Here is a 15,348-nt window from a genome sequence, read left to right as displayed (position 1 = left end):
AAAACCTGAGTCTGACAACATATTTTTAGCATTTTTTGACCAGCTATTCAACAAATTACCATTTGCATCTTTTAAAAATACCAACTTGTATAAAAGAGAGTTTGGGGGATTTCATAATTCTGTACAAGTACTTAACAATTCTGACTTTTCGCAGAACTAATAATGGAAATTGTCCAAATTCACCAAGAATCGCTGATGTTGTAGTTTGCTGACGTTCACCAAGAACTTGTTTTAAAAATTTCAAATGTACCTTTTCGATGTCTGGTGGCTTATGAAAACCCCATACCTCTGAACTATATGTAAGAATCGGTAAAACCATGCTATCAAAAATTTTGATTTTTTCTGTGACATTAAGGGAAATTGATTCAAATAGAGAATTAACAGAGTATAGTGCTTTAAGCGCTTGATTAGATAACGCCTTTTGGGCTTGATAAAAATTCCCATTAGACGATAATGTAACACCAAGATAGGTGAATGACTTAACAACGCTAAGTAGCTCATTATTGTAATATACCTCTACATTTTCATTTCTATTTCCAGATTTAAAAACCATAGCAACCGTTTTTTCTACATTCACCACAATACCCCACTTAGTACAATATGTATGAAGTTTATTAAGGAGGCATTGCAATCCTTCCTTAGAATAAGAGAATAAAACTGTATCGTCCGCAAATAATAGTAAAAATATTTGTATATCATCTAATGAAAATGTATCAACATTATCTATTTGTAAATTTTCGTGCATATCATTAACGAAGAAAATAAATACATGTAACAGAGGTGAGAGTGGTTCCCCTTGTTTTAAGCCCATATAACTCTCAAAATTATCTGTCAGGCAACCATTTGCTCTTACACAAGATTTCACACAATTATTCATACTACGTAACATTGTTACAACTTTATATGATACGCCAGATTCAATCAATTTAAACCATATTCCATTTCTGTATAACAAAACATTTTCTGAAACCAATAAATGATACCTTTTTCTTTTAATGACGTATTATCTTATTAATAATTGAACATAAAACAAGAATGCAATCAGTGGTACTTTTATCTTTCCTAAAACCATACTGGAAATCATTCAATATTTCATTACTTTCGGCCCATTTACGTAATCTCATGTATAACAATATTGAGCAAAGTTTAGAAAATATACTAGTAAGGGTGATACCCCTGTAATTATTAACATCATTTAGATTACCCTTCTCGGGCACTGGTACAATTATACCACTACACCATGATTCAGGATATTCATTTGAATTAAAAATATGATTAAATAATTTACATAATATTGGTGCTAAAATTGTTTTGCATTCAATAAATATCTCCGGAATAAGTTTATCTATACCAGCACTTTTACCACTCTTAAGGGTAGAAATAGCCTTTATCACATCATCGATCGTAAAATCCATGTCAAGTTCTTCAACATTATTGTAAAATATATTATTATTATCTAAATGTTCCTCAACGGAATTATTTTTGAATGTCTCTTCGTTTGAAAATAAGTTTTTAAAATGCTCAAAAAAATCTTCCGATGACAGTTCATTTTTGCTTGATTTCTTTCTCATTTTTTTTATTTCCTTCCAAAACTTTTGTGGCTGCGTGCCAGCTTAACAAGATGATTAATTTATTGAAGAAGAAAAAACAAAAAGATGACAGTTTTAGGTCGAGCAAATTTGACATACTATCATACAAGTACACATGTATAAGTAACGTTTTACAAAGTATAATTAAGTATTTCGTAATTTAGTTGTTGTTGTTGTTGTTGTTGTTGTTGTTTTTCCTTTCAAAGAATGAATGATAAGAATGTCGTCGGTCATACTTCTTTGAAAGAATAGCAAATTAACCTAAATTAACCGATGAAATAATAATTTACTTTCGTATTTTTCACTTTGATCAAGATTTATCACTTACAGAAATGTTTTTGTTGTGTCAAACTTTGGATATAAGGTTTTAAAAAAATCATTTTTATATCACAACATCTGTAGAAAAGATCAGTTTTAGCTGGTTTTATCTAATATATTAGCTAACCGCGTTTTGCATTTGGTTATTTACAAACATTATGTAAATAGTGATATATGATATTTTGTTAGTTGTTGTTGTTTTTGTTTTCAGCAATAGCGTTCATAATAGATCAATCTCAGTGAATAAAAAACAGATCAACAAACAAATTAACAAGCTATTTCCAAAAAAGGAGACATATTTCTTGCTCTATTGAAACCCTCCGTAATATTTAGATAAAACCGTTATCCCAATATGCGTGAATTCATTACCAAGTAGAAAGTAGAATATGGAAATTCTCTGGCATCCTCCTGTCAATATCTGAAGTAAAAAAAAATAAATGCAAATGACAATATGTCAATGTCTTAAGATATGGCTGCTGATTGGCTTTTTGAGGGACAATATACTTATTATCAATTGGACTGTAAACCGGGAAACAAAAACAAATGCAAAATCCGCCATGAGGCAGCAGTATTTTTGGTATTTTATTATGATATTTTGGAATGTGGATGTCTTGAAAAGGAGTGGTACATGTATAGATCACATTCGGTGTTCATAAATATAGGGATTGCATTGTGTAAATGTTGTCGATGATAGGATAATCTTTTGGAAAAAATTTATCGTCGTTTGTGGAAATTATGTGTTGTTTGTATTGATTTCTTTTCTGGGTATTCCTTATGTCTTTTGTTTCAGCAAAATACAACAGACACCTGTTCGTGTCTGACTTTAATTTGTTTCCCATTCCAAGAGACGCCAAGTAAAAGATATGGTACGTGCTTCTTCAGATTCAGACTCTGATGATAAGAAAAGCAAGATAGAAGCACCAGATGGAGGATGGGGATGGGCCGTTGTCGCAGGTAAAACTGGAGAATTATTTAACTGTCAGGAGGTGGATCTATTTGACAGAGAAAAATAAGAGTTGAAATAACAATCCGATTTATCATCACAATATAAATAAAAAAATTGTTTAACTTAAAGTATTCTTCTAATATACCCGTACATGAATTGCTAAAACAGCACAAAGATCAAAAAGGAAGAGAGACGTTCATGGAATGCAGGACACAATTAAACATTCAGCCACGCATGATAAGAAAGGTCAAGAGACGGGCCAAAAGCAATAATTGACATTTTTTTTAATAGGGACACTTTACATATTAAATTTGTTATTGCTTTGAAAAAAAGACTTTAGACATATGATGCATACAATTTTTCATTTCAATTAATGCATGCAGATTGTGTAAAATTCAGCAAGTTAACTGGGTCCGCCTTGAAGATATTTGCAGCATTTGTAAGGCTTTTTAAATAGATTTTATACCTGTAAAAATGTGTTTTCTGGGCGTTCCCGCAGTTTGTTACTGACTCCTTGCTTGCATGTTTGTTTGGTAATACACGGCATAACTAATGCATATTATACTGTTTAATATAGTCCTTATTATCTCTATTAAACAGTATATATTTTTATTACATATAGGTGCAACAATATTGAACTTTCTGATAGGAGGCGCTGTGAACACCTTCGGTGTGCTTTATGTGGCACTACTAGCCAGGTACGACCAAGGTGCAGGAACAACGGCATGGGTCGGATCAATGGCTAATGCCATGGGACTATTGCTAGGTGATTGTTTGAACTTTCCTATTTTGATACAATGTATTACATGTATTTGATAATCAGGAAGTGTTCTTAGTCGCATATAATAAAGCGATAATGATTAAAGATGAACAATTTAGTTTAGTCATAAGTAGTAATTAAGTAGTGTCATTAGTTGCTGTAATTTGAATCAAATGTTAGTATTCCTTTACACTTTATGTTTTATATTTATAGGTCCATTATCAAGTGCTCTCAGTAACCGGTTTTCCTGCCGGAAGATGGTGATTCTCGGTGGTATATTGACGTCACTAGGTTGGGTCAGCACCGGTTTTATGCCAAGAATAGAATATATGTTTATTTCCTATGGTCTTCTAGCAGGTAGATATTATATTTCATAGTAGTTACTTTATTTGAAATTTTGAACATGTTCGAAATAAGAATTATTGTAAGATGCTTCGGTAGAGATATATCTTGGACAAATGACAGCTATTTTATAACGTTAGTACCGTAACCAATGCTCTTTCTTGAAAATTACTATTCTCTAATTATATTATTGTTAGATTACTATTTCTAATCATATTATTGTTCATCGAAATCAGAAACTTAGGGTTGTGAACTGTGATGCCTTTTTACCAACCGTGAGCAAACTTTTATCTGGAGTCTTAATTTTCGTCTGTTTCTTTATTAATATTCTTTGTTCTAGAAATCTATACTTAATTAGTCCACCTTCTATAAAAATAAAGGAACAATAAATGTCACCCCATCAAGACCTAAACAACTGACTTTTACATTATCTATTCTTTAACAGGTATAGGAAAGTCATTTTCATTTACACCAAGTATATTAATAGTCGGTCAGTGGTTCAATAAAAGACGTTCACTTGCTAATGGAATTTCGGTGGCTGGAGCTGGATTTGGAACATTCGCATTTGCGCCTCTCTTGGAAACTCTTCTCTCGAAATATGGATTTACATATACAATGGTGATAATGGGCGGAGTTATGTTGGCAATGAGTGTCTGCGGAGTGTTATTCCGTCCTGTTCCTACAATAGATGGTGCAAAATCAAGTCAAGATTCTACAACTGAGTGCGGAGTCATGGATGAGCAAACCTGCGTAAATACTATTTCTCATCCAGACGTGATTCCGGCCAATAAAGGTTCTAAAGACGATACTGTTAAAAAGAGAGAAGAATTTAAAACACTAAAGGACTATTTAGATTACACACTGATGAAAAATCCTAAATTTTTATTTTTTGGACTATCGCTAATGTTAGCTACATTGGGACATTCCCCGGCGACCGTCATGTTACCTCCGCTTGCTCTACAACATGACGTCACGGCTGAGAAATCAGCGTTCCTGCTCTCAATTACGGGTATAGCTGATATCATTGGAAGACTTTGCTTCGGTGCTGTCTGTGATATCAGAGCCCTCCAAGAGAACAGAAAGTATCTGTACGTAGCTTCGATTTTCATAAGCGGAATTGCAAATATAACTTGTGGCTTTGCAAGCAAGTATTGGCAATTTGCAACATATTCTGTGATATTTGGATTGTTTGCCGGCTCATACAATGCTCTCACACCTGTGATATTGGTTGATCTTCTAGGTGTTGACAAGCTATCCAGTTCATTTGGATTGTCTCTGTTATTCCAAGGTGCAGGATTTCTTCTAGGACCACCAATCGCAGGTAAGTTTAAAGAGTAAAGTCAATGCCGTAATTCACTTACGTATTTTAAGATAATAAGTTTCTGCAATTCATATACTTTATATATATACAAGGTTAGCTTTTAAAAAAGCTAGTAGCGACTCGCTTCGTAATTTTTTTCAAGGGGTGTGTTTAAATGTAAAAATGACAGTTCTGTTAGCTGAAGAGACTTCAGCGAACATCAAAATAAAAGTGAAGTCAACACTGGCCCGGTGCCCGATGGCCAGTGTAGTATAAAGTTCAGGCCAGTGTTAAATTTAAAGAAAATTTTTGTTAATTATTTAGTAGAATAAATTCAAAACTGGAATTCGGGCCAGTAAATTCAAAATTTCTTAAACTCATTTGACTGAAAGTGACATATAAAGTTCTCTCAGTTTAACCAAAGATGAGTTGAAGTTATATCTATGAAGGTGCATGTAAACAGATAGAATGAAAAAACCTATGTCTATGCACATTTACATATTGGCCTGTTGGACCTTGACACAAAAATGTTTTAGATAGGTAGATTTCATAAAGATTGTCTCTTTATACAAAATTAAGTTGTAAACATGTATGTTATTTAGTATTGGAATGAGAGGCACAAGTCCTAAAGTAAACACAAGTTGGTCAATCAATTCAGCCAGAAAAGCCGGGATCCTATTAAAAAAAATATAGGGATTCCCGGAATTGACCAGTCTAAGAAGAGTTTTTCAGATAAGCCGGGATCCTATTAAAACATATTAGGCGATCCGTGGGGAATTGACCAGTTCAAGAATATAGTTTGCAAGAAAAGCACGGAGATCCGTATTAAAATGTTAAATAGATCTCACGGATTGGCCAGTTCAAGTATATAGTTTTCAGAAAGCTGGGATCGTTTTTAAAACAATAGGGTCCCGGGCATTTGACCAATTCAAGAAAAATATCTTGATTTTCCAATTAATTAGGATATATTACAAGTATTGTGGATTTCCGCATTTTAAGTTTGTTAATAATAGCTCTAAATATATCTTTATTCTCCAGTTAAATTAATTTAACGTCCAATTACATACAATTAAAAAAATTAGCGTTTTAATGGTCTCTCATTAACGACAAACAATCAACACAAAATTATAGTTTCATTTAGGTTTTTCTCCATATCTTATACGATCCCGGGATCCGGGCGTCCCGGATCCCGGCCAGTAAATACATACATAATTACCGGAAAAGGATTAAAATGACCGAAAAAAAGGGAAAAAATAAAAAATGCACAGAACCAGATGTACACTTATGTTAATTAAACAAACGAAAAAACTTACTACAGAGAAAAAACAGAGGTTGAAATCGCTAAAAATCAGAAGTCCAGGGTGTAAATTATGATTTATTTGAAAAGAATTCATAAGACAAACATTTTAATCATCATTATATCTTTGCGACTCAAAACAATACTTGCTGATTTTTTAAAAAATGGCGTGAAAATTGAAGGTTTTTTGACGCCTATGCTAAGATCAATTTTGATTGTGCTAAATAATTTTGGATCCTAGCCCTGATAGATAAATTTTGTAGAAAGCTGGAAGCCAAGCGTCGATTTAATTTTTGGATGGCTTCGGAGTTTTAGGTTGTTTCTCAGTAAAATCCTACCGTAATACCGGCTCGCCGTGGCGAGCCGGCATAATGAATGTTTTTTTGTACTTTTCTTGTGATTTCATTCTCTCAAATATCAATATTCAGGAACGTATTGACCAAATTTTGAATGACTTCAACAAGTATGAATACCATTGGATAATTAACTTTCATAAAACTATGAAATGCTCATTTCTTTATTGGCGACAAAATGCATAGACATGTTGAAAATATCCACTGAATATGCTTAACAACAAAAAAGGGTACATTTTGGTATTGACAAATTTCAGGTTGGATGAGGGATGGGTTCGGAACATACCAAACTGCTTTCTTTTTTGCCGGTGTTTCTATGGTAATAAGCTCCTTAGTCATCAACCTATCATCGCTGTGTGGAAAGAAAATACAACTTCAAACATCCGAAGAAGGGAACAGTGATGCTAAAACAAATGATATTGTTATATTAAATGATGAAATACCAAGGACCACAGCTATATCTGTTACAATTTGCTCAGGCAATGTCTTCACTGGTCATGCGATTCCCTCCGAGTCTGGTGCACATTTAAATTTGACATTTGTCGAGGACGATGCAGAGTGTTCTGTTAATACATGTACCCGGTTTTAAAAATATATATTTAAATGATTGTTTTTTTTATATATATCTCGAGAAATGTCTTTCTGTGTTATAATGTTATCAAAGGTATGTTTGTATTTAATCGTCTGCCAATAGGTTGCTTTATTTATTCAAATATTTATTTATTTATTTGTTTTGTTTTGGATGTAATTGATTGCTGCTTTGTACATTATCAATAAAATCAAGACCAAAACTACTTACGTTTACACTTTCTATTGTGCAGTATTAGTTTTCTAAACAAAATATCAAAACGACTTTTCTGATGATAAATATCTCAACTGTAATACGTCTTGTTATGTATGCAGCAATGCATCATCAATACAAAATTCCAAACAAATAATACACGTGTTTATTACGACAACTAATAAGTGGGTATTTGTAGAACAGGTTTATTACTATCTAGTTTTCACTAAAATATGTAGTGAGGGAGGAAGCTTTATATTTTCCTGCTTGGAAAATAAACAGTTACAGCTGTACGTCGTTGCCTTAACTATGGTCTGATGCAGATTATTAAATTCATGTACACAGTAATTCGGAACGAATTGAAATTTGCGGGATTGCGAGTAAAGCGAGTTTGAGTTACTGAGAGTAAACTTTATGATTACATTGTAAAATGGGCACAATGAGCAGGAACGTTATTCGTTTACCTTTATATAAAAAATGGCAAGAAATCGTATCATACAAATATTGATCTTGAATGAAATTTTGAAAAAGCTTCTTCTTTAGAAAATGATTCATTATTATTTCTGAATAGCTTGTTTCCATAAATAAAGAACAGAATACAATATGATCAGAAAATTAGAATTATTAAATTTCTAATTACAGTCAAATGACTGATAGGAAGACTTGAAAGTGTGAATATTATCGGAAATAAAACTACGAATATAACTAGGCGCTGAAAGTAAAATACTGGCGGTATATATACAGAAATAAGAGACTGTATTTGCATCAATATGTTGCAATATAAATTAGAGACAGAATTTTATTATAATGTGAAGGGTGCTAAGGAAGGAAAATGACTTGCTGGGGTGAGGGCACGGCAAGTAAAATCAGCGGCTAAGGAGAAATGGTGTAAAAAAATGCAGAAATGATTTTATTCGAAAAATAAATTCATATCAAAATTTGGGGTATAAATACGACTGACAATCTGTGATTTCTATTAATATCGTGTGGCGGCATGGCCCTGTGGTTAACGCGTGTGACGAGTAATCTAAGGATTGCTAGCCGATTTGGTTCAAAACATAACAGGGGCAAGCCGTTGTTCCCTTGAACAAGAAAGTTGAAACTTTACATTAATTGCTTAATTGGAACTGGCTGGTTCCAGGAACGGATTCGAGTAAGTGGGCTTTTATTGATAAAGAAGCTATGTTTCGTGTGGTATAAAATTACATCATCCAGGCAATAACAATTGCGTTTTAAAGTAGCATTGTATATGACCAGAACATCAAACAGAAAGTAACAATTATAAGTTGGTCATGCCACAGTAAACTTGCTCAACACAATATCAAATACAATGTAGCTGTGCATCACATTAATGCATACTTTATTTTAATAAGATTAGATTAGATTATATTAGATTCTTTTATTCCTCCAAATTTGAAGAGTACAACATATATACATTGCAGAACATACAAGTATAAAGACATTGACATAATATACAACGTACATAAACCACGTTTAGGTTTCCTAATAATAGTAAAATATATGTATATGTAATATTATGAGCATAAGCCATCAGGTGTTTGAATTGCATAAAGCTTCTCTCCACAAAAGGATGCATATAACTCGCTGTTAAAGTTTAAGCATAGAATAATAAAATATGTTCAACAAATGTATTTAACAATAAATTTTAAATGGTAATAGAGCTTTGGGTTGGATATTTAGCAGTGATTTATTATAAAAATTGAAAACATTATGCTTTAATTTATCTTAGCAAGAAGAAACAAGTTTGCAAAATTGTTGTATTAATTTTTCTTAGTATACGAGTATAGTAAAAATGTACAATATAACGATATTAACATTGTCATATTAGAGTCATTATGACATCATTCAAGAGAATTGAACAATATAAATTAATGCTAGTATAGAAATATTACTATTACTGCTACTTTGTTATTGCATTTTGACTTTGAATAACAGTTACGATTTTTGCATATAGATTCGTGTACTTCTTTTAAAATACAGCATTATATCTTATATGAATGAATAATAATAATAATAATTAAATCTTTATTTATAGAAGGTAACATACAAAGTTCACAGCAAGAAGTATACTTATTTTCAGTATGGCCTTCTGATTTAACAATAGCAAAGAAAAAATGTAGATCTATACAAATATTTAAAATCTTTTGGTATATATAAAAAAAATATTTATATTATTTAATGTAAAGGTTAGATATTTTTTATTCATTCATCCGGCTGACACTCATATTAATTATGGTAATCATAGATAAACTCGTAATGATTAAAAAAAGAGAGAAAAAATATGATGATATCAACATAAATTTACAACCATTAAAATATAAATTGATCAATTTTCATCATGTATCTAACTGTACACTTAGAAAATAAATTTTACAGTTGTTTTTTAAAGATTGTAAAGTCGAACATTGTTTAATAGTAATAGGCAATTTATTCCAAACGTCAATACTGAAATAAGAAAAAGAATCCTTTAAATAATTTGTATGAGGACAAGATCTTTATGAGCGATTGAGCGTAAAATATTTTATTCATTGTGAGAGAAACTAAAAAATTTCTTATATATAACGTTGACAGATTGTTTAAAGATTTATACACCATAATTGCTGTGTGGTATTTCACTCTGAAATTGAATTTCAGCCATTTAAGTTTATTAAAAAGATCTAATGTTGGTGAACGTATCGGTCTATTAAGTATAATTTTTGCAGCTCTTTTTTGAATTGAGTTTACTTTATTGATGTATGAGTATGTGTCCTTTCCCCATACCGTACAACAATAATCAAGCACAGGAAGGATGTACGCGTTGTAATATATCTTTATTTTCAATATCTTACGGTCCGCCCTGTCCTACGACCACTATAGGATATAGTACAAAAATTCAGTGGGCCATCTCCTTATTAACAATCTGTTCAGACTTTTTTCTAGCATTTTCAGATACTGTATTCGAGAAATTAGCTCTATTACAGAGTTCTTTCCTCAAGATAAAGTGTTCTTCAGTTAAACCATCTTATATTTAGCTCAATGAGTTAATGCACATTCTACATTCCGATATCGTACGTTTTCTATTTTTGGCTTGCAGCTGTGTGCAGCCACGGCTGCAAGCCTTTGTTTTGGAAAAGTTGTTCCGGTTAGGTGGTTTCCTGCTTACATTTGTTAGTGCATGATTGAACGGGAAACCAGCTGCAATCGTGCAATCGCAACTTTTCGGCCCTTTCCGTCACTCTTCGGATTAATGATAATAGCCGAGGTAGTTCCGATTGAAATCGTGACAATTCGGGCGATTCCGTCATACTGCGGAATCAGACGAAGTAATATTACGGAAATCTAAGCTATTTTAGTTACTTCGGTAATCCCAGTTTGTTTATATAAAATAGGATTTCTATTTTTACTTGATTTATCGAAAATTGTTCCGTTTCTATTCTTTTTCAAGACTCAAAAAGTTATTTTCTTTTTAAAATTCGTTTTTGTCTTTATTAGTTTTTTATATACAATAGAGAATGATTAGTGTTAGTAGTATTCCGTCTCCAAAGGCGGTCCTGCTTACCAAAAGATCGTGACCATTAGTGCATGATCAAGTTATATTTAGATCTACTGACAGAGTTGAGGTAATCTAAAAATAGCCATGCATATCATTAACCTTACCACATGCTGATCTCCTGTGTTGTTATCATAGATATTTAAGGTGTAACATAGTTGATACATGCTTATATTAATGCATTTACTTGTCTCTAAGTCTAAAGTTGCTATATAAATGAAATTAGCAACTGCCAAAACGAATGACTCTCTCTGCGAAAAAAGTGGAAATGAAATGTCAAATGTGCACACTTGTGATAGATAGATCTGCACATGAGAGCCAATGTTAGTATCTTACGATTGATTATTTTCTTTATTAGTTTTATACAATAGAGAATAGATTTCGAATCGTTTTTGTAAAAAAATATTCTTTTTACTAAAAAAAAAAAATGCTACTGTTACGTTCAGTTATAATCAGTGGACTTCTGGTCCCTCTTTGGTCCAAATTTGCACGCATAACACTGGTGCTCAAACAAATGGACACAGGTGCTCGTCCAGTCTTGGGCTTACCCTACCTATCCCCATAAAAGTGAGAAAAAAAATTTCGAGAAAAAAAAACTAAATAAACCCTTTATGATAGACCGTAATTCAAAAAAATTGTGATAATAAATTGAAACAAAAAAAAAACAATTTTAAAGAGATGGGATGATGGCACAACTGAGCAAGCCTTTCCTTTTAAAAGGAAACTTTATTTTAATTTATGATTTAGACGGTCTCTTTGAGATAAAAGTGACCTGTAACAGAAAGTCAGACACCGTGACGATAGACAACTAAAAACAGGGGAAGCTATTCACTGTTGTATGCACGGGTGGCGCCATCTTTGCGAGAGACGGAATCGGCAACCATGTTCAAGAAACCTAAAAGAAATTTCCGTTTAAGACCAGTTAAATTTGAATCTGATGATGAAAATGAAGAAGAAATGGAGACAGAGGAAACGGCTCCTCGCATCCAAATTAAACAGGAACCAAACGTAAATAAACCTGTCAAAGAAAAGAAGAAAAAAGAGAAGTCGAAATCCGTTCTCAGTTTTGATCACGACGAGGGTAAAATGATTTTACAACTAGTCTGTGTACCGTTCATGATTGTTTGTTGTATAACTTTTAAAATGATACTTAAATGAATACTTTTAATGAAATTTGAATATAATTAGAGGCCTTAACATCGTTTTAACAGTGTTTAATCAAGTTTAAACGGTGTGAATCAAATGCTGGAACTATTCACCGGATCTGGTTTTTATTCGCCCCCATAATAGCTCGCTCCACTTTAATATAGATGATCCACGTTGAAAACCTTCATGATTTGACACATAAGATGTGCTTTGAAAATGTTAAAACATTTTTAATACACCTCGAAAAAGAAATCATAACTTTTTAATTTCTATTTATCCATTATGACTAGACTTTAGAATATGTCCTCATATATTTTTAACATTATATTTATAGGGGGAGGAACTGGTAAGGGAGAGAATAGTCTGTCATTCAATATTGGGGAATGACAGACTATTCTACCCCTTACCAGTTCCTCCCCCTGACGGTTCTCTCCCTAACCATTTCCTCCCCTGTCGGTTCTCTCCCAAATTTGAAATATGCAGACAGTTCTCCCCCAATTTTATTTTTATAAGATGTCATTTTAGTTTTGACTTAATCTAATAATATTTCTTAATGAAGATTATTAAAAGAATGTGTTTGATATTAACTGTATTTTATGTTTTATGTTTATCAGCTGAAAAGTGTTTGTAAATTTACCACCTTTTTTCAGTATTTTAATCCTATCAACACCTTTATTGTGAGAGATATAGATCATTGGACAGTGATTGATATACACCTGTAATGATGTTAAGGTCTAGCTTGGGATGTTCATTCATTTGTTAAATAGTGAATAAGGTGGAAACAAGTATGTTCTAGAAAATACATAAACAACAACTGGTATGCAAACACATTCCACATTTACTTTTTTACGAAATTGATTTAAAAACATGTAGTCATTAACTTGAAACAATATATAATACCAAATAACTAATACAATACTTATTCATCAACACCTTTTTACAGCTATTTTAATCTAATCAACACCTTGATTCTTGAATTAATAAACACCTGAATTATCACTGACAAACTTAACGCATACATGTGTGTATTGAACTCCTTTTTTCATTATACAAAAGTTTAGCAATTAAAATTTATTAATCATTTTTTGCCTATAAATTTCATTTTTATTTATTAAAAAAAAAATAATATCTTATGATTATCCTAATCAAGTTAATTATTCATTAATTATTTTCAATGACTAAACATATTAAAAAGTATACATTACATCTAATTAAAAAATCAGAATAATTAACTAATATCATCATTGATCAATTATTATTATATGTTAAAAAAAACGTTTTTCTAATTCAATTTACATCAATTGATAATAAAGTAACAAATTTATTAAACATCTAAATACTTCAATAAAATATTTTTTTCTCTAATTTATATTAATTTTTGATAATAAACTTACCAATTTATTGTTGCTGATGATGCTAACAAAATTGAAACTTGAATCACGGATTTATATTACATATAAATCCGTGCTTGAATTAAACATCTGAATACTTCATTAAAGTATTTTTCTCTCTAATTTATATCAATTTATAATAAACCTACCCATTTATTTAACATCTAAACACTTCAATAAAATCTATTTTTTTCTAATTTATATCAATTGATAATAAACTTTAACTTACCCATTTATTTATCATCTAAATACTTTAATAATAATGTAATTATTAAAATAAGAATGGGGAGGAACTGTCTTCTAATTTGCAAATATGCAGACAGTTCTCCCCCAAAATAGGGAGAGAACCGTCAGGGAGGAAACGTCAGGGGAGGAACTGGTAAGGGAGAGAATAGTCTGACTACCCCCAATATTCCTTCAATATTAATGTTTCTCCACAAAGTCACACAGATTACTGCTTGGGTTTGTGTTATGGGTTAGGATTTTAAAACATGGATTTTACTGTGGATAGATTCTAAAAGTGTTCCATCATTATTGTTTGATACAGTGATATAATTTGTCTTTGATGTTCTTCAGCTGTTATATGCCAATAACATGCTTTATTGGCAGCAATTTGAGGTGAAAAATTAAAAAGAGAAAACATACTGGGTCCTGCACAGATGTGAGCATGTGTCCAACATAATACTGTTTATTAATGTTATTGTATAAATATTGTATGATTATACTTCTAGGTGACACAACTTTTCAAGTGAAAAAGTCTAGTCACAGTAAGAAGATGGCCAAGTTACTGAAGAAAGAATCTCAGCTAGAGAAACAGTCTGATGATAATACTGTTGTCAAATCTGAGACAGAAACAGGCAAAGTTAAAGAAGAGCCAAAAGATCCTGAGGATGTGGAAGACAGAATTAAGGTAATAAGTCAAAGTAAAATGAGTAAGCTTCCTATATTTAAATCTTTAAAAGTCTTTATGTGATTAAGAAGAACTGGGAACAAGTTATTTATTTGAGGACTAAGGGATAAACATAATTGCCTTTTGGTTAGCTTGGCAAGATTCTTAAAAAAGCAGTCAAAATCGCAGGTTAAAATATTTTACAATCAACATACATCCAGATAGAATGTCCTTATAAAAATTATTTTTTTTTGGTGCCAATTTTTTGTTCAGCAAATCATTCATGTATTCATTTATCAAATTATTATGTACTTTACCCTGTATATGATAGTATTGTGTTTCTTTATTGTAGAAATTGCGTGAGGAATTACTTACAATGAATGGAGATGATGCTGCTGCACTTGAGGAGCCTGATAGTGATGATGAAGGCACATTCAAGAAAATGCTCAAAAGTATTTTGATAAAAAAAACTTTTTTTTTTACCTTTAGCCTACTGGTGCTAACTAATCCTACCAATGCAACCAGCTCAGACCAATATCAGTCATGATTTTTTTTATGGCTGTTTTATCATGGTTTGCTACTCAGTTTCTTATATTGAAATCTTCTCTATAAAGGATGGGGGGCATCTGTGGCCAAGTAGTTAATGTTGTTGACTTTAAACCACATGCCCCTTACTGCTGTGTGTT

General features: G+C 31.8%; 1 protein-coding gene across 1 annotated transcript in view; it reads left to right on the top strand.

Moving 5' to 3' along the window:
• The first annotated feature begins 2,770 nt into the window (after positions 1–2,770).
• The window catches only part of LOC132719199 (PAX3- and PAX7-binding protein 1-like), a 36,975-nt gene continuing 24,397 nt past the window's right edge, over positions 2,771–15,348 (top strand). Inside the window, exons 1-8 of the mRNA XM_060702952.1 lie at positions 2,771–2,861; positions 3,476–3,619; positions 3,827–3,970; positions 4,401–5,276; positions 7,163–7,470; positions 12,041–12,317; positions 14,505–14,683; positions 15,015–15,114. Of these exons, the coding sequence (XP_060558935.1) occupies positions 2,771–2,861; positions 3,476–3,619; positions 3,827–3,970; positions 4,401–5,276; positions 7,163–7,470; positions 12,041–12,317; positions 14,505–14,683; positions 15,015–15,114 (2,119 nt within the window). The remainder of the gene's footprint in view (positions 2,862–3,475; positions 3,620–3,826; positions 3,971–4,400; positions 5,277–7,162; positions 7,471–12,040; positions 12,318–14,504; positions 14,684–15,014; positions 15,115–15,348) is intronic.

This window comes from Ruditapes philippinarum, unplaced genomic scaffold, assembly GCF_026571515.1.
Source record: "Ruditapes philippinarum isolate M1 unplaced genomic scaffold, ASM2657151v2 ctg69_1_1_1_1, whole genome shotgun sequence".
In the NCBI taxonomy this organism is placed as follows: Eukaryota; Metazoa; Mollusca; class Bivalvia; order Venerida; family Veneridae; genus Ruditapes; species Ruditapes philippinarum.
The sequence above is the reverse complement of the archived record's forward strand: the minus strand, read 5'-3'. Positions and strand labels throughout refer to the sequence as shown.